General features: G+C 51.7%; 1 protein-coding gene across 1 annotated transcript in view; it reads right to left on the bottom strand.

Annotated features, from left to right (window-relative positions):
• PFKFB3 (6-phosphofructo-2-kinase/fructose-2,6-biphosphatase 3) overlaps positions 1-19,232 on the bottom strand; it is an 86,468-nt gene extending 67,236 nt beyond the window's left edge. Inside the window, 2 exon segments of the mRNA XM_082616657.1 lie at positions 19,062-19,082; positions 19,085-19,232. Of these exon segments, the coding sequence (XP_082472783.1) occupies positions 19,062-19,082; positions 19,085-19,205 (142 nt within the window). The 5' untranslated portion in view covers positions 19,206-19,232.
• Between the last annotated feature and the right edge of the window lie 1,224 nt (positions 19,233-20,456).

A 20,456-nucleotide genomic window follows, 5' to 3' on the forward strand; every position in this document is an offset into this window, starting at 1 on the left:
TTCCTGGTGGCGCAGTGGTTAAGAATCCACCTGCCATAGCCAGGACATGGAAGCAACCTAAGTGTCCATTGACAGATGAATGGATAAAGATGTGGCACATATATACAATGGAATATTACTCAGCCATAAAAAAGAAAAATTGATTTATTTGTAGTGAGGTGGATGGACCCAGAGTCTGTCATACAGAGTGAAGCAAGTCAGAAAGAGAAAAACAAATACTGTATGCTAACACATATATATGGAATCTAAAATAAAAAATGGTTTTAATGAACCTAGGGGCAGGACAGGAATAAAGACACAGACATAGAAAATGGACTTGAGGACACGGGGAGGGGGAAGGGTAAACTGGGATGAAGTGAGAGAGTGGCATGGACATATATACACTACCAAATGTAAAACAGATAGCTAGTGGGAAGGAGCTGCATAGCACAGGGAGATCAGCTCCGTGCTTTGTGACCACCTAGAGGGGTGGGATAGGGAGGGTGGGAGGGAGACGCAAGAGGGAGGGGATATGGGGATATGTGTGTGCATATAGCTGATTCACTTTGGTATACAGCAGAAACTAACACACCACTGTAAAGCAATTATACTCCAATAAGGATGTTAAAAAGAAAAAAACAGAATCCACCTGCCAATGCAGGGGACACAGGTTCGATCCCTGGCCCGGGAAGATCCCACGTGCCACGGAGCAACTAAGCCCGTGCGCCACAACTACTGAGCTTGTGCTCTAGAGCCCGCGAGCCACAACTACTGAAGCCCGTGCGCCTAGAGACTGAGCTCCGCAACAAGAGAAGCCACCGCAGTGAGAAGCCCGCGCATCGCAACGAAGACCCAATGCAGCCAAAAATAAAGAAAAAGAAATTTATAAAAGAAAAAAGAGGGAGAGAGAACATTCTTGATCTGGGGAGGAACATGCTGAACTATTTAGGGATGACGTGTCATTATGTCTGCCACAGTCTCAAGTGGTTCAACAACAGCAAAACAGGTCGAGACAGTAACACAGTAAAATGCACCAGCCGGGGAATCCAGGTGGCACGGGTTGTCCCCTGTGCCATGCCTGCAACGTTGCTAAATGCTTAACATTTTTTAAAGTAAAAAGAGAGACAGAAATGGAAAACCCTCCAGGCAAGGAGTGTCCCTCGTTGCCGTCACACACTTTTATTACTTTCCTGACACACGCAATTAATGCTCATGCAGCCGAAAACTATTCCTGAGTCATCAAGTGTAAGTTAAAAGTGGTATGTTTGTGTAAACACACAAATAAAATACATATGCAATTAAAGGGACACGTCTGGGGCAAATGAGTCCCAAGTGTTTTATCCAACATTCGGTGCAGGAAAAGATTTCCCATCTGCTCCCAGGCCCCCCGCCTCCTGAGCAGGGCAGTTGTCCCCTTTAGGGAGGTGCACACGCTCAGTGGGCGGTCACTTTATAACAGACTTTGAGGAGGGCAGATGCTGCCATTTCTGCTGCAGATCAAAGAACAACGTGGACAGTGATAATTAGGAAGCACGGGGGTCACAGAAAAGGTCTCTTGAAACCTGGGCCTCCCTTTGGCCACTTGTGCTGGGACACATTTCTGCTGTCACTTAAGCATTTTGTGTCTCCTTTGTTACGGGAGGCCAGCCAGGCCTGTCCTGTCCATTCATCTCACACACACTGCAGTGGTTCTCAAACCTTCAGGAGGAGACCCAGGACCGCCTGAACTCTATTACCTCGTGTTCCAGGGGGGTCCTCTCAGGGGTTCTGATTCGTTCTTAACGTCCCCCCAGACACCCTGCATGGTTGTGATGGCGGGTATCCCGGCTGGAATAACTTAGGATCCTACCTAGGCGTCTTGGAGAGAACAGCGTCTAACTCGTCTCTCTCTGAAAAAGAGGTGTTTGGTTAGAAGGGGGAGCAATGAAGGAGAGGTGCGATGCAGAATAAAACTCGAGGAAATGCCCCAGAAGAAGTCATCAGAGCTATTCTGCAGGGTCAACAACACACGAAGGCCTAGAGGCTGGGCGCTCCCGAGCCAGGCAGCTGCAAACCCCAGAGGCTCTGGAAAAGGTGTCAGCTTTCCAGGCTTCTGTTCCTTCGCGGGAAGTGCACCTTCTGTGTGATCCTTGTCAGGGACTGGGATAGATTCTGATTTAATCAAGAAGCAAAAAAGACCCTCAAGTCAGAGAATGACATTCTTTGAGGCCTCTTCTGTGCACTGAAGTATTAATGTTCCTATTAGTTCATTAGTTAATTCAATATATGTTTATCAGCCATCTACCAGGCCCGAGGCTGGACAACAGGACACTACCTGGGAGCTTACAGTCTAGCTGGGGAAACGGAATGAACGCACATTACAGCACAGGAACCAAGACTACCTCCAGCTTGAAGACTGTGAGGCTAAATGTAAAAAAATTAATTAATTCAATTTAAAAATAAAAGAAGAAAATGCTGGATCTTTTTTGCAAAGAATTGCTCCTACTATAATAGCGAATTCAACACCTATAAACATTTTAAAAATAAAACACTAGGGCTTCCCTGGTGGCGCAGTGGTTGAGAGTCCGCCTGCCGATGCAAGGGACACGGGTTCGTGCCCCGGTCCGGGAAGATCCCACATGCCACGGAGCGGCTGGGCCCGTGAGCCATGGCCACTGAGCCTGCGCGTCCGGAGCTGTGCTCCACAACGGGAGAGGCCACAACAGTGAGAGGCTCGTGTACGGCAAAAAAATAAAATAAAATAAAACAATAGACAAATTTTTAAAAGACTTTAAGGCAGCCTGTGTTTTGAGTTGGGCCTTGAAGGGTAGGGTACAGATGCATCCAAGGAGGGAGCTGATGAGAAAAAGCAGAGCTGGGAGAGTGAGGGGTGTGCACAAGGAAAAGCATGCAATGAAATTGCAAGAAATGTAAAGAATTGCAAAACTTTGTGTTTCCGGGATCGAAGGCAGAGTAAGGAAGATATGAGGGGGAAAAATCTCCGGAAGGTAAACTTTTCCCAAAGAAGACAGCATCCTTCCCCAACATCAAGTAGAAAACACAATCTCTAATCCACAAAGGAGAGAGAACTTCATCTACAGACAGGTGCTAGAGGAACTAAACCTCCATCTTCACCATCAGCTGGCAAGTCCACAGAAATGAGTGTTTTCACCACCAAAAGGCAGGTACAAATAAAATGTTCATCGGAGCTCAGGGCATAATAACCCCAAACCAGAAACAACCCAAAGGTCCACGAACAACAGAAAGGACACAATGGAACACTCCATAGCAACAAGGATGAACTAAGCCTTCTACAAACAACCACATGAGAAAATCTCATGGTCAGAATGTTGATGGAAAGAAGCCACCTTCAAAATACACGTAATGTTAAAAAGAGAATGAAATTTTGCCATTTGCAGCAACATGGATGGACTTGGAGGGCATTGTGCTCAGTGAAATAAATCAGATGAAGAAAGACAAATACTGTATCATATCACTTATATGTGGAATCTAAACAATAAAACAAACTAGTGGGCTTCCCTGGTGGTGCAGTGGTTAAGAATCCGCCTGCCAATGCAGGGGACACGGGTTTGAGCCCTGGTCTGGGAGGATCCCACATGCCGCGGAGCGGCTAAGCCCGTGCGCCACAACTGCTGAGCCTGCGCTCTAGAGCCTGCGAGCCACAACTGCTGAAGCCTGCACGCCTGGAGCCTGTGCTCTGCAACGAGAGAGGCCACCGCAGTGAGAAGCCCGTCCACCACCATGAAGGGTGGCCTGCGCTCACCGCAACTAGAGAAAGCCTGAGCGCAGCAACAAAGACCCAACGTAGCCAAAAATAAATAAAATAAATTTAAAACTAAATAAATAAATAAATAAAACTAGTGAATATAACAAAACAGAAACAAACTCACAGATACAGAGAGCAAACTAGTGGTTACCCGTGGGGAGGGGGAAAGGGGAGGAGCAAGACATAGGGGTAGGGGATTGAGAGACACAAACCACTATGTATAAGATAAACTACAAGGATGTATTGTACAGCACAGGGAATGTAGCCAATGTTTTATAAGATCTATAAATGGAGTATAACCTTTAAACATTGTGAATCTCTACATTATACACCTGAAACTTATATAATATTGTAAATGAACTATAATTCGATATAAAAAATATTCAGAAGCAACAAAAAAGATACATAATGCATAATATCATCTAGGTAAAGTTCAAGAACAAACAAGATTTCCAATGGGAGAAGTCAGAATAGGGGTTCCTGCTGGGAAGAGTTTTGAATGGCAAGGGCCCCAAGGAGCCTTTGGGGACTGGAAATGTTCTCTAGCTTTGATCCCAGTGCTGGTCACATGGATGTGTACATGTGTAGAAACTGACTGAGATCTGTACACTTAGTGCATGTATGCTACATGTCAGCTTAAAAAAACGTAAAATGCAAACCAATAACAAAAAAGACTGACTTAGATCTTGGTGCGAACCACTGTTTAGAAATCACTAAAGACGTAAGGTGTACGGGCCCCAGGTTAGGACAGAGAGATGACACTTCAGAGCAGGAGAGACTAGCCTGTCGTGATCTGTTCAAGTTGCCTCTACACATGCTCTTCCCAGAACTCAGTCTGCCACACACTTTGTAGAGGGCGTGAAGAGGAGCAATTAATTAAAGCTAATGTTCTGAAGACCTTCATGATACCCATCCAGATAACTAAATACATATATTACAAATCAAACATAAGAATCATTACGGGCTTCCCTGGTGGCGCAGTGGTTGAGAGTCCGCCTGCCGATGCAGGGGACACGGGCTCGTGCCCCGGTCCGGGAAGATCCCACATGCCACGGAGCGGCTGGGCCTGTGAGCCATGGCCGCTGGGCCTGTGCGACCAGAGCCTGTGCTCCGCAACAGGAGAGGCCGCAACAGTGAGAGGCCCGCGTACTGCAAAAAAAAAAAAAAAAGAATCATTACTATAGCCCTTTGGGGGCTAAAAATCAAATGCATGTTTAATGCTGTTAATCCTAACAGCATGAGAGATGAAAGAAGACCACTAGATTTGCAGGAGGAACTTGCTGGAAGAGATGACCCCGTTAACTCCTCCATTTTATAGAGGAGAGAATGAAGGTCCAGAGAGATGGAGCGACCATCAGAGGTCCCTCGATAGGTAGAAACATCACAGGACTGGAATCCAGGTCCCTCCCGCCTGCCCAGCATGCTCCCATACTCCCGGAGGTCTCCTGAGGCAGCTCCCAGGTCAAGGTCCACGTCACCCTTGCCCCGAAGCCCCCCTGCCCCGAAGCCGGCCCTCACGGAAGAAGGACAAGGAAGTGATGGGCAGGCAGAAGTCCAGACGGAGCCTGGAACCCAGGACCAGCCTCAGCCATTCCTCCTGGTCATCCATCACCTTGACAAGGTCTATGAAATCTTTCTCTTTCTGCTCATCCAGAAAGTGGAGCCAAAACTTGCTTCTCAAAGGCTGAGAAACCAGCTGCTGTGAAGACAGTGAATTCTTTTTGTTTGTTTCTTGGAACAGCTTTCTTGAGATCTAATTCACCCATTTAAAACCACGCAATTCACTGTTTCTTACTATATTCACAGACTTGTGCAAACATCACAAATCTAGAACCTTTCCATCACCCCCCACCTGAAGAACTCTTCAGCTGTGTCAGTCCCCATCTTCCTCCCCCTCTAACTTCTAGGCAAACTCAAATCTACTTACTGTCTCTATAGATTTGCCTTTTCTGGACAGTAAGTATCCATGAAATCATACAATCTTTTGGAAATAGCTTTTTCACTTAGAGTGTGTTTCAAGGTTGTCTAGGTTGTGGCATATTTCATTCCTTTTTGGTGCTGAATAGTATTTCATTGTATGGATATACCACATTTTAAAATATTTATCAGTCCACTGACATTGGGTGGCTTCTCCTTTTGGGGGATTATGAGTAATGCTGCTATGAAAATGCACGCATATCTTTTTGCATAGATGTGTTTTTTTCATTTCTCTGGGCATATTCCTAGGAGTGGAACTGCTGGGTTATACAGTCGATGAATCCTTTGTATAAGAAGTGCCCTTGCTGGGACTTCCCTGGCACTCCAGTGGTTAAGACTCCACGCATCCACTGCCGGGGGAGCGGGTTCAATCTCTGGGGGGAGCTGCGCGGCACAGCCAAAAAAATTTTTTTAAGTGCCCTTGTCTGTACCCTTGGACACAGTGGGGTGAGGACAGCCAAGGAGAGTGACGGGAAGTGCCAAGAGGAACCAGGGGCAGGGGAAGGCGATGAGGCTGGAGAGGTGACCACACATCTCTCACTTCTGTTTTACCTTCTCATTTTGACATAATTTTAAACTTACAGAAGAATTTCAAGTAGCACAAAGAACTTCCATGTATCCTCCACCCAGATTCACCAGTTGTTAACATTTTGCCATATTTACTTTATATGTGTTATCACTACTTAAATAAATATATGCATATCTTACATATACAAAATACCACACATAGTATTTTTAATTATTAAATATTCATACATATTATTTTTTTGGAACCACAAGGATAAAATGTGCCCCATTCCTCCTTAATACTTACCTAAAAGCAAAGATGCTCGCCTACACGCATAACCACAGGACATCCATCAAAAGCAGGAAATTAACTCAAATACGATACAGGCTCCAAATGAATTCTGCCAATCGGCACCATCACGCCCAGGACCCCGGGCAGGACCACCCACCGCATTTACTGTCCTGTCTCTAATCTGGGTCCCTCCCTCTAAGGACCTAATAATTTAAAGTATCTACTATTTGAAATGGACTCTCCAAATCACTTCATTTCTCTGTTAAAACTTAAATATAATTGGTAATAGTAGAAACAAGAATTTAAAATTTTAAAATACGACTTTATGTTCTATTTACATGCTATGTGACATTCAGTCCTGGATTGACCGTCTTCTTCTTCCTACACGTCCACTCACTTAGCAAACAATCCCTCCTGTGGGCACAAACGGCAATTTAACTGCCTTACAGCTATTTTATAAACCATGAAAACTTAGAGCTTTGGGAGCTGCTGATATTTTTAACAAGTAGGAAGGAAAATTCTTCTTCATGCTTTGGTGATTTGGGTATAGAGAACTGGGTTAATCTTAACCCTTGGTCCATCTCATGCTCCCATCATTGACCCCTGAATGGCCCTCTTCTGTATGTTGGTTCGTTTTAATGATATAACAGACAACCAGGAATCTATCAGCCAATCAACATCTGAATTACCGGCTCTGATGACATCTGTCTGTACGAGAGAGAAGTAACCATTCTCTTGAATCTCATAAAAGAAGTATCATTTTATTATATAGGTATTCCTCAAAAGCATATTGTTTAGTTTTTGTTGTTTTAATTTTATTTTTTTGAAAGTATCTGACTGTATCTAATGTTTTGAGATTTTTTAAACTGTCATGGACAATTCTGAGTGTAGCTGTCTTCAGAGTGTAGCTCATTCAGACGGCCATAGAATATTCTGTTACGGGACTATACCAAGAGTGAATTCATTCTTCTCTTGTCCATGTGCTTTCGGGTTGTTTAAAGGCATTCCTAATAGAGTCTTAGTGTGCACGCCAGCGGCCCAGAAGTCTCTCTGTGACACACCCAGGAATGACACCTGGTTACAGGGTGTGCAGATTTCAACTTTACAAGACAATTCCAAACTGTTTCCCACGCCCACCAGCAATATATCAGAGACCCTTCTGACCAGCATTCTCCCCGACACTTGATAACGTCAGACTTCGTTTCTGCCAGCAAAGAAGGGTAAAATGGAGCCTTCCACGGTGATCTCCATCTGTGTTTTCCTGAGAAGTGAAGAGGCTAAATTTCTCTTTTTTTCTTCAGCCCGTTACACACTCCCTGATTTTTAAAAGGTTTTCACCAGTCATCTGGTTATTTCTAACAGAAGCCAGAGAAAGGAACATGGCCACGGAGACACACAGGCTTGTCCCCTTGCTGGGCACAGCTGGTTCTCCTGGAGAGCGGATGACCAGTTTAGTGTCATGCCATGTATTCCTTATTAGGAGGCATCCACAATGAATTTGTAAGAGTTTTATATGGTTAGGAAACCAATTTCCTCTAAAGCAGTAGTGACCATATGACCTTTCACTGCATTCAAATGACTGTATACAAAAAGCTTTTATATCATCCGGGATTTGCACCAAACATGATTTCAGCTGGAACTGCTTTCTGTTTTCTCTTCCCCACTTATATCTGGGAAATGATGCAATAAGAGCAAACATGATTCATGGTAAAGTGGATGCTGACTGACTCATTTTCATGAAAAGGGGATGACATTTGACTTTTAGGCTTTTCACACTGAAACCAGGCAATTTGCAGATTCAGACTTCTGTGCTGATATTACAGCAAGTCGATGATAAAGTTCTTGCTCTGATTTCCTGATGCGGCTGTTGGCAGAATTGCTTTGAAATGTGTTTTCCATACTTTCAAGCCGTAACCCAGGGCCACAGAATTAGCTTGGATTCTATTTGTTGTTCAAATGTGGTTGAGGTTTTCAAACCTCTTTCTCTAACATGAGGCCGTCTAGGGGTCATCAAGCCCAAGGCGTGAGGGTTGGCTGGAGGTGGGGAGGCTGACCCACTGTCCCAGTTTGCCTGGGATGAGGAAGGGGCTGGGTCTTGGGACTGTCGAGGCTAAAACAGGGAAATCGTGGGTGATCCCCGGTGAGCTGGTCACCCCGTTAGGAAGCTAACTTGGTCAGCTGGTGGCCGGCCTGAGTTTGTTCAGGAAGCCTTCCTGGAGTGGGGAAGGCCTTTTCTCCCCACAATGGGGGGCCTTCACACTTTAAGGAAACTGAGGAAGGGAGAGAAATTTAACTGCTACTTTGGTACTACTGACATGGAAACACTGGCCCTGTGGGAAACCTACCAGTCGCTTCCCTCCCAGCTTGGAAACTATCTGCGCCCAGCACCACACGGAAACTTGACGGATCCCTTATGTGCAGCAAGAATGGTCAACCCTGGGCTTCCCTGGTGGCGCAGTGGTTGAGAGTCCGCCTGCCGATGCAGGGGACACGGGTTTGTGCCCCGGTCCGGGAAGATCCCACATGCCGTGGAGCGGCTGGGCCCGTGAGCCATGGCCGCTGAGCCTGCGCGTCCGGAGCCTGTGCTCCGCAACGGGAGAGGCCACGACAGTGAGAGGCCCGCGTACGGCAAAGAAAAAAAAAAAAAAAAAAAAAAAAAAGAATGGTCAACCCTGATTTGACTTGGAAGCCAGTTGCTTCTTACAAGAAGCATCTATCTGGAGACGAGCCCAGAGCATAACGGATCTTCGCAGAGGGCCACGTGCCAAGTCCCAAACCTCTCGAATCCTCTCGTAGTTACTCAACAGGCACCGGGACCCCTAACCCCACCCCACTGTGACCTGTCCCCTTGGCTGGTCCTGAGGCTGTTAACGTCCTCAGCATCCCCACAGATCAGCCAGGGGGCAGTCGTGGGAGCTACCCTGAATCACTCTCTTTCCCCCCACGTCCAGTCCATCCACAGGCCCCGCAATCTCTGCCTCCTGAACACACTCAGAACGCAACTTCCCACTGCACCACCCGGATCCCAGCCCACGGCACCGCTCGCGGGCCACCTGCAACCTGCTCTCGGGAGGGCAGCCACAGACCATCCAGAGGGTTTGCTAACCTAAAGTTCACTCGAGCCTCGTCCCCACTAAAACCCTCCCGGGGCCTCCCACCCACTCCAAGGAGGAGGCCAAAGCCTTACCATGGCCTCGAGGACCCAAATGACCCACGCTTTCTGAGCCATGTCCCACACCCACTACACACCAGCCCCACTGGCCTGCACACTCAGCCCACCGTGGCCACAGGGCCTTTGCACCTACACGTCCCCCTGCCAGACACTCTCCTAAGATACTGCGTGGTCCACTCCCCCAGTCCCTTCGGTTTCTGCCCAGATGTCCTCTCAGTGACCATCCTATCATCCTAGTTAAAACAGCAGCCCCCGCCCCCCTCCCTCTTCTTTCCCATGTTATTTTTCTCCCCAGCACTGGTACCCACTGGACACATACCATACTCACTCATCTGTTACCGTCTGTCTCCGCGTCAGGACGTAAGGCCACGAGGGCAGGCGTCTCTGTCCAGTTCCCTGCTGCACCCTCAGCACTTGACCCAGCCCTGCTCCACGAGGCGCTGAACAGACATTTGCCGCATGATGGAAGGGCTAATGCGGGCGACTAAAGTATTGATAACATCACGGGGCTGGGGGTGGTCGGCACAGGCAGGGGCAGCGCAGCCAGCCTCCTAGTGTGTTTCTTGCCTTTTCTTCTCAAGTTCCTCAGCTGTAACTCTCCCTTTCCTATATTCCCAAAATGTTTACTTTATGATGTTCTCCAGCAAAACATGGCCCATGCAGATGGCTGCTTGATGGGGGCCTCCCTCCCTCTAGATGGATCCGCTGCTTCCTCCCACGGGCCCCTGGCTCAGAAACCCACCCCCCAAAGGTCAGGCAGGTCACTTGCACCCCCCAGACCTGACGGAGACCCTCAGTCACACCCAGAACCCGAGGTGCAAGGGAGTCTGGGAGGTGCCGGTGAGGGCTTCCTGGCATTTTCAAGAGTGTGGGTCTCTCCCCATTCGTGGCCTTGAAATGGGTCTTTGGAGCCGACCAGAATCTTTGTTAATGAAATGGAATAGACTGGAAATGTCACCGTGTACCTTGTATCCTACAGATAAGATTGATTCATGAGTCTTTCTGCCCAGGCATCAACCCAGAACCATTAAATCGGAATTTCCGGAGCATCCGATTTTTAAAAAAATCTCCCCAGTTAACCCAAATGTGTGGCCAGGAATGAGAAAAACGGTGCCCCTGTACCCGTTGTTCCCGGGCAGCATGAGCTACCCCAGCAGTCAGGGGGCGTGCTGCCGAGAGCCAGGCTTTCCTGAGAGTCCGCATCAAAATGCATCTTCCTGTGCTCAGGACCTCTCTCTGGCTCTCTTCCTGCTTCAAAGCCCACATGGGGGCACCTTGCTAAGCTCCTGTCCGACCCCCACCGGCTGATGAAATCTTGCCCTTCCTGTGAAGACTGGCCCTCGTCCCCAGGCCTCTGGATGACGCCTCAGTGGGAGGCCTTCCTGAATCCCATCGCTGGGGTGCAACAGGTGAGGCCGACAGTCAAAACACCAAAGCAATCGGCCCTCGGTTGTTTTCTCAAAAGCATCAGCATCCCTGCATTTCCAGGCAGGGGGGCCAGGGCAGCACAGCCCCAAACCCTCCTGTTCCGCAGACATCGCCTGCCTGGTCCCTGACCAGGGGCGTGATACCTCCAGGCTGGGCCCCCTCGCTCAGTCTGGACACCGATGCAGGCAGGAGCCGGACGTGCTGTTTCAGGCCAGTGGGATGGGGGTTTGCTCCTCTTACTGTTGTCCCTCCACCGGCCTTGTCACCAGGAGGAATCCTGGAACTGTTCTCTGCAGGTCGTGAAATGATGAGCAGCTTTCATGTCCTTCTTGTCGGTTCTCTGCATTTTCCAAGTTGCTCACAATTGAACTTACATGGGAAACACTAGGGCTTCAGTTTTTTTTAAAGACTTTTTGATGTGGACCATTTTTTTTTAATAAGATGAACCACTTTATTTATTTATTCATTTATTTATCTATGGCTGTGTTGGGTCTTTGTTGCTGCGCGCGGACTTTCTCTAGCTACGGCGAGCGGGGGCTACTCCTCGCTGTGGTGCACTTGCTTCTCATTGCAGTGGCTTCTCTTGTTGCGGAGCACGGGCTCTAGGCACGCAGTCTCAGTAGTTGTAGCAGGTGGGCTCAGTCGTTGTGGCTCACGTGCTCTAGAGCACAGGCTCAGTAGTTGTGGTGCACGGGCTTAGTTGCTCCGCGGCATGTGGGATCTTCCTGGACCAGGGCTCGAACCCGTGTCCCCTGCATTGGCAGGCGGATTCTTAACCACTGCGCCACCATTTTTCAAAGTCTCTATTGAGTTTGTTACAATATTGCTTCTGTTTTATATTTTGGTTTTTTGGCCCAGAGGAATGTGGGATCTTAGCTCCCCAACCAGGGATTGAACCCGCACCCACTGCATTGGAAGGCGAAGTCTTAACCACTGGACAGCCAGGGAAGTCCCAGGGGCTTCGATTTTTGATATACATGATTTACAGCTCTTCCCCAGGCCCCCTGTGAACACGTGAGGCTCAGTCACTCTTTGCTGAAGTTCCACACGGAAGGCCCTGCTACTGGTGATTCCTTTAGACTCTGGGGAGACCTGCCAAGAGACGGTGGCCGCGAGCTCCCTGCAGGATGCAGACCCAGGATGACGTCGGCCTGACATCACGGGCAGGTTCCAGAAGGGTACCGTGTGCTTCCACAAAAGGCGGGCTCCAACACCGACTTCCTTTTGGTCCAATTTCCATCCTGAAGTCGTAGCCGGAGGAGTGCAGAGACCAGAGACCGCAGGCCCAAGACGCCATCATTTGCCACTCGCCTCCCGCCTGGAGCTGCTGGAGAGACAGGCCAGGGTGCCCGGGACAGAGTCCCTGGAGGACCCAGCCCAGAGGGGACCCCCAGCCTCCCGTGGCCCGGCTTAGCCAAGGAGCTCGGAGGGGGAGACGGGGCGCATGTGTGACAAGCGTCCCAGCAACTGGGAAGCTTCAGTCTCTGGGCCGGAGCTGCAGGGAATCTCACTTCACCCCCTTTGTTTCCAGATGGGTCAACCGAGGCCGAGCGCCATCCAGGGGTGGCCCTGAGACCCAGCCCGTCACCAACACGGTGGACCTGCCACCACTGGGTCTCCCAGCACCCGGCCGGGGTGTCTCCCCGACGGCACACATCTGCCTCCTGCTGAGGGCACGGCCCCACATCCTTAGATGCTTCCTGCAGCTTCCGCGTCACTTCTGCCACCTGTGGGTACCTGCCCTGCCCCAGCCGCTCTCAGGACTGTCCCAACAATGATGAATAAACGCTGAGAGAAGAGCCTGTCTGTAAACAGGACTGGCTCCTCCTCCTCTTGGGCTCTGCGGATCATCACCTGGGGCCATCACACTGGGGGCGGCGGCAGAGGTTATAAAAGACCCGGGCACTTAGGTTACAGACCTCGGACCTCAACTCCTGCAGAACAGCAGGTGGGCCAGGGGCCAGGGCTGGGAGCACTCCTGACCTCCCCCCCCTCCCCTCCCTTCCTTTGTCCCCTCCCCTCACTGCCTGTGTCCCTCCCCCTGCTCTTCCCGGGCTTCTCCTGTGGCTTTGTGACTTCCTGTGTTCGTTTTATCCAGCTTTCATCTAAATGCAGCAATTGGGAAGGACGGGAAGACACACACAGTCTGCCTGCCTCTTGTAGGGCCCCCAGGTGCTGATTCCGGCACCTCCCAGGAATCCGATGCAGATAAGGAGGAAACAGGAGGCCACCCACGTAGGTGCCAGGAGCTGGGACAGAGGTGACTACCCAGGCCCTGCCCTGGGAAAGTCCTGTGAAGTTAAAGATTCACATTCCTTGCAGGGGAGGTAAAGGGATGATGCATGCTTGGACGCTTCATGGATGTACAATTCCTGAGGATGTGGTACTTTTAGCTCCACAAGGAGAAGAGTGCCTGCTTGCACGGGGCCCCCAGGTCTGAACTAACCAAGGTGCAGGCCACACTCAGGCACACAGCATCAGGTGCTGTTGTTATTGTGGTTTGGACCCTGCTATTTCACCCAAAAGCACCAAAATCGTGACCATAGTAAAAATCAGAAGAGTGTCCGCCTTGCTTACATTTATGACTTGGTATCGTCTTTATTTTAAATTACACGTGGGACGATGACCCTAATCTTTCAGTGATTAGGGATCTGACGGTCTTACTTCGACTATGCAACTACCCACTGCAGAAGAAAATGGAGTTTTGGACAAATTAACCAGGCAAAGGATTTATGAAGCACTTGCTACCACCTGGCCAGAGAGAAGTATGAGATCTAGACCCTCCCCCAAATGGAGGACAATTAAGTGCGAGGACAAGTAACTGCCTGCAAGAGCCCCATCTGCACAGAATAGATGGAAAACGGGGCAGAGAAGACTTGAACTTGAGCAGGGCCTTAAGGAACCACCAGAAGCGTACACGTGCCCACGTGTATATCCACACGTGTGCAAATGTACCATAAAGGATGGTAGCACCTGGGAGGGTGCGGCTGGCTCCTCGGAGGGGAGAGGATGCAGGAGGGAAGCACAGATGTGGGAGCACAGGGACGCTGGTGGCCACTACTGGACACTGAGGGCACAGACCACAGCAGAGGACACGCTTTAAGATAACGGGAAGGCATTAGAAGGGCGCAGCCCAGGGATCAAAGGCCTGAGAAGACAAAGCAGAGGATTCAGAAGGGAAACCTGGAGACAGAGGCCCTGAGGGAAACGGGCAGGCCCAGCCTGGTTGGCAGCTGCTTCCCTGGGGCGGTAGTCTCTGAAATGGAGCCTGTCCTGCCCAGCAAGCTGCCAGACCCCAAGGGAGGAAAGTTTGCCTGAGGACAGAGCCCGCCCGCAGGGCCCCAGAGAGGAGGGCGGTGCCGGCCCAGCACCGGAGCTCAGGGGAGGGATGAAAGGACCAGAGACCAGCCCAGCCCTGCCAGTCTAGTCGGGATCCGCTCTTTGCACTCCTACTGGGAGTGAAAGGAAGGAGAGGTCCCGGGTTTGGGTCCAAAAATGCTGACCTCACTGCGATGGAGTTCCCGCTGCAAGCAGCTCACCTGCAGGAACCCCTAAAGCGCTGCATCTCCTGCAACAGTGGGACTTGTCTTTGCCTCCGTGCCCAGCAGGGGACGGGGCAGTTCCTAGGCAGCTGTGACCTGTCATCTGGCTGGAGTATCATCTCCACGACACCAGACCCATGTTATGAGTCCAGCCCCTGACAGCTGTGCCCTTGGGGCCACGGGAGAGAGGGGAACCCCGACTGTCCCCACGTGCAGTCCCATCCCTTCCACCTGCCTCTCTCAAGGATTCAGAAGAGTCAGGCATCTAAGTCTGTCTCTCGGCTCATTTCTAACGTGGAAGACGTCTGATGTTCATAACGGCAGACTTATCACACTGTACGGTCTCAGCCTGACACACATCCTACCACATCCCAAGCTAGCCCGTCACTGGGGTCCGAGCCAGAAAGGCAGAGCCTCAGTCCAGCGCTGCTCAGCACACGAGTTGGCCGTTGTGTATGGAGCCTCTCTGAGCCTCACTTCCTTCACCTTCACAGTGGAAATAATAGCCCCTGGGGTAGTTGTGAGGACAAATGCACATGTGCAAAGCACTCAGCACAGGACCTGGAAGGTGGTCCCTAAGTGTGTTTGGTTTCTTACTGTTATTTATTATTAGAACCTTCACCCCTATCCCCATCCCTACTGAAGGTAGGATGTGCAGGAATACTTAGGACTCCACCATCTGAAGACATTTTTTTCAGCTTCTCCACCTGAAAGGGACCTTGAGAATTTAGCCAAGACCACAGTCTCTGAACACAGCACTCCTCAACCCCCTAGAAAATCACCATCTAGCCTGCCTTTAACGTCCTCCAGAGAGAGAAGTTTCCAGCTTTAATCACCCCATTCACCACCTTCCTCCTGGGGCCCACCTAAGTTCTTCCCACCCCTTCGTTCTCCTGAGTTTCCCTAATGGTCCACGTCAGGGCATTTCCTTCTTACTCGAGCCCATCTCAAAATTCCAGCAGCTTGGGCTTCCCTGGTGGCGCAGTTGTTGGGGGTCCGCCTGCTGATGCGGGGGGCACGGGTTCGTGTCCCAGTCTGGGAGGATCCCGCATGCCGCGGAGCGGCTGGGCCCGTGGGCCGTGGCCGCTGAGCCTGCGCGTCCAGAGCCTGGCTCCGCGGTGGGAGGGGCCCCAGCGGTGAGAGGCCCGTGTACCGCAAAAAAAAAAAAAAAGAAAGAAAACAATTCCAGCAGCTCAGCTGAGGGTCGGACTCTGTTCACCCCACTAGCCCCCAGCACCCTGGAGCCACCAAGCAGAGAGGCCAGGGCGGATGTGAGTGTGAACGCGGTGCCCGCATGCCATCCCCTCAGCCGGCGGGGAAGGGCACCATCGGCTACTGCCCGCCACCCCGCCCCACCATTCACCCATCTCAGGCTACACGGTCCCTGCTGGCCATTATCACAGCAGGTGGACCACGCCGGGGAGGTGTGACTGCGGCGAGGGAACTGTCAAGTCTGTCATTCACCGAGAACCTCCAGCGTGCCCAGCGCAGAGCAGGCACTCTGTCTAGAGAATGAATGAATGAATAAATGAATGAACGAATGAATGAACGAACAAATGAATGAACGAACGAATGAATGAATGAGCGAGCGAGTGAGTGGCGTGCAGTCACTGAACTCTGCCCTAATTACATTCAGTGCCAGCGATCAAGCCTCTCACAGGCAACGCCCAGGACGAGTACCAAAGATCGGCTGGTCATCTGTTTGTTCCCCCAGATCCGCTGTCACGAAGGGCAAATCCACCCGTCTCCGGTCCCCGCAGGCTGACCTGCACACACACGACAGGCTCCCTGGCCCTCGGCTGCCCATGTCCTGGGGTCAGAGGGAGGGAGCAGCGTGGGGCCTCTGCGGGGGCCACAAGCCAGGGAGGGGCAGCCCCCCTTGGGCCACTGGCTCCAGTGACTGCTCGACCCTCACCCCTCAGGACTGGGGTGGGACTGCCTGGGCTTCTGCAGTATCCCCTGTGGTTTTCCTCTACCCTGACCCAAACCTTTGTAACAGGCCCTTCATTAAATTCTCCTCAACTTGCCCTATATGAGTGGGCATGTGCTTCCTGCCAGGCCCTGACCCAGCTGGTCCCCGAGTCTTATTTGTCAAGACACAGAAACACAGCCTGGAAGGGAATCAGCGGCCAATGAACCTTCTAGACGTTAGCTACAAGGAAGTCCTTCTCCATCTGGCTTCTCTTCGTTTTGTGCGGAGAGAAGCAAAGTCTTTTCATTTCCCATTTTTTTAATTACTTTTTTTGAATAGTTAATAGATTCAGATGGTTCAAAATTTTTTAAAAGTATAAAAGAGTATATATATACTTGAAGTCTGAATATATACTGTATATATATTCCATATATATACATATACTGAAGTCTCCAGCACCGGGACAGTTCCAGGAATGGGGTGCCATATCCCCAGTCACGGGCCCAGCTTTCCACCTCCAGGCAGGTCCAGATGACATCTCATCACCAGATTAAACAAACCCGGCCTCGCCATCATTTCCACTTACTGTGTTCACTTCTCAACAGGAGGTTCCGACCAAGCCAAGTGGGGAGGTTCTGCCTTGGGCTGGAAGCAAGCCCTCCAGGGCCCCTGCCCTGGCTCACACCAAAGCTTCCAGAAAACCCAACAACGCCTGTTTCTCACACCCTGGACCTTTAGGAGTCAGCATTCACAAATGGAGGGGCAGGATTCACCTCTCCAGGCAGCAGTGTTCTCTTCAGATTAGAAAAAAAAAAAAAGTCAAAGCTTAACGTGGTTGGCGGCGGGCAGACAGACATCTGTTGCGTGTGACCTAATGATGCCATCACATAGGGAAACCTTCACAGGTGAACACTCACTCAACAGCCCAGGTGCTTAAGCCTCCTGCATAAGGCTCCCTCCAGCTCCGTGACAAGTAAACGGGCACTTTGCCTCCTAGGAGTTTGCCTCCAGAGACCACAGAACACAGCAGATAAATGACCATTCACACTGCACCTAAATGAGGTCAGCTGGGGACTCGGGGGAACGTCCAGGGACACGGCGTTGCCGTTATATGTGGAATAATGGAGCCAATGAAGACGGTGAGTTTGGGACCACACGTCATCAGCTGAGGATCCGACTGAACCCTCTGTCCCTGCTCGTGGCTTTCACCTTCCTTCTCAACATCCCCACAGCACAGGGAGTCCAACCATGCATCTTCACAACCAGGACCTCACAGTAGCACCTTAACAACCTCCGTTTAACGGACAAAGGCCAATAGGGTAATACTGGCAACCGCAGCATTAACCTGACGATTAATCGCGATTATGAGAGAAGTGAAGAAACGGCCAGAAAGGTGGGGTGGAGGCAGCGGCGGGAAGCCACGCAGCCAGTCCCAGGTACCCGGGCGCCTGGCAGGGAGTCTCGGCTTCCTCTCTGTTCGCCCTGTCAGTGGTACCCACTGTGGGTACCCCCCACCCAGTGGTGGGGGTGGGGAAGGCTTGGGTCAGAGTGACAATGGGTCACAGAGCCCAAGCCCCTTCCAACACAAACAGAAAAAGCAGGAGGAGCCAATCAGCTCTGTTCGGAAAGTAAAAACGAGTCTCCTCCAACCTAGGCTCCTCCCTGAGGGTGTCAAGTCCCGGCCCAGCTCTGCAGTACCCTGGGCACAGCAGGGCCTCCATCGCCCTGCCCGGAAATTGGGGCCCCGCGAGCATCTGGGATTTTCCGGCAGGCCTCGCGCACCCAGCCCGCGGTGCAGGTGGGCCAGGTGGGGCGCTGGGTGCCAGCTGCCAGGCACAGGGAGGCAGGTCTTGCCTGGCCGACCGGCCGTTTCCCCATGCCTCTGCATGCTAAGCCGCGCGCCTCTCACCCGTCCCGGTCCCCACACGGCCGTCCCGGTTCACGCGCTCGTTTTGCGGATGAAGAAACTGAGGTTCCGGGTGGTTAACTGACTTCCCGAGAGTTAGAGGGTAGAAAAGGCCGAAGGCAGGACCCGCACTCGGACCTGCTTCCACACCGCCGAGCTGCCCCCCCCAACCCCTCGCCCTCCAGTCCCTCCTGGAGACTCGGGCCACAGTCCGAGCGCGCCGCCGGGACCCCACGCTGCAAACCTCTCGCCACCGTAGAACAATCGACCCCCCGCCCCAAATCTCCAGTCCGCCGGGAGAACCCGATTCCACCTGCATCTCAGAACTTGCTGCGGCGCAATCCGGGTGCGGTCCAAGTACCACGACCGCGCTCTGCGCGCCGGCTCTGCGCACCGGCTCCGGCACGTGGGGTCGGCCGCCGAGTGCCCGGAGGGGGCGACGTGGGGTCGGAGGGGCGATGCGGCAGGAGAGGGGCAGTGCGGGGCCGGGCCCCCGCGCCCTCCCGGCCGCCCCCCGGCACCTGGCGGCGCAGGTCTCCTGCTCCGGCCCGGGAGCGCTACGGGGGGGAACTCCGCCTACCTTTCCGGAAGGGCATCCTGGAGGGGCGCTCCGGGCGGGTCCGGCCTGGGACACCGAGGCCGGGCGACGTCCGAGTGCCAGCCCCGCGACTCGGGGGTGCCTACGGGTGCCGGGTGCCGGGCGAGGGAGGGGGGAAAGGGACATATTTGGGCAAAGGCCGGGGCGTCACCGGCGGAGGGAGGAACCGCGGCGAAGCGGGAAGCGCGGCCCCGGGGCGGGCCTCGCGGAAACCGCTTAACCCCTGAGCTCCCGGCCGGGCAGCGCGCCGGCGGCCGCCCCAGCCCGGGCCGGGGTCTGGGTTGCGAGCTCCCCACGCCGTGCATCGGAGCTGGGCCTGCCTCTCCTGACGCCCCTGAGCGGAAAGGAAACTCCTGATCGGGAAGAAAAGCAACTCGCTCATCCACGCCTTTGGGCGGCTGGAGGACATCATCCCTGGAAGTATTGGGGGAACTTTATTCCATTTTAATCTTTTTGTCCTCAGGCCCAGGAGTCCGCTCGAAGGCTGGTTGACTTGACCTGAAATTAAGTGAGGGCTGGGGGGAGCAATCCCACACACAGCTCAATAAATATGTTAAAAAATAATGATGGTAGTGGGACTTCAGGAACTATAACCCAGAGAAATGGGGGAGGGGCTCACCCCTCACATTACTATTTATTTTGCCTTTGGGAAGACCCGCACCTGAGAAAATGCTTTATTATTTGGTGGACTCAAAAGTCTCAAAGGCAGGACATCCTTCCAGTCAAGTAAGAGTTAATTCCTGTGACAAATGCTGTTTCACATTGCAGTTTGAAGACCGGTGTTGCCACAATCTCCTGATATAATATTTAAAGCACCCATGCAGATAGCAATTGGCCCACTTTCTGTATAGTGAAAAAAACCATCCAGGTGAGCTGGGAAAGTCAGAGCCAGTGGTTTAGTGTTTGTTTGTTTTTTTGTTTTTTTGGAATCTTTTCTTAATCAGAATCAGTTGTTCAGCCTGTTGTCTTTTATGATTAATAGTCCGAACTCTCCCCACCCCCTTTTGAAGGGAGAAGGAAATAGCCATTAGTTCAGATACTGTATTGTCAGCTGGCTTGGGAACATGGTAGAGCCTCCTGGAAATACACTGTTGCATGGACCCAGCTGGAGATCCAGATGGTGAGCCCTGATCAGTCTGCCTGAGAGGAGCAGGAAGTGAGGGGTGCTGGGGGAGTCCGAGATTCAGTGCTGGGAGCAATGGTCAGCTCCCTCTGCCCTTTTCCCTGCCACAACCATAATGCCTGGTGGACGTGCACTTTACTCAGTGGACTTAGCTGTCACGAAGGCAAATTTTATCTAAGGCCAGATAAAAGTGTCAAGACCGCACATCTCGGACTCAGACTGCTGTGAGTCATCCTGAAGCCAGAGGACATGCA

Source organism: Mesoplodon mirus (assembly GCF_964341445.2).
Source record: "Mesoplodon mirus genome assembly, chromosome: 4".
NCBI classification, from domain to species: domain Eukaryota; kingdom Metazoa; phylum Chordata; class Mammalia; order Artiodactyla; family Ziphiidae; genus Mesoplodon; species Mesoplodon mirus.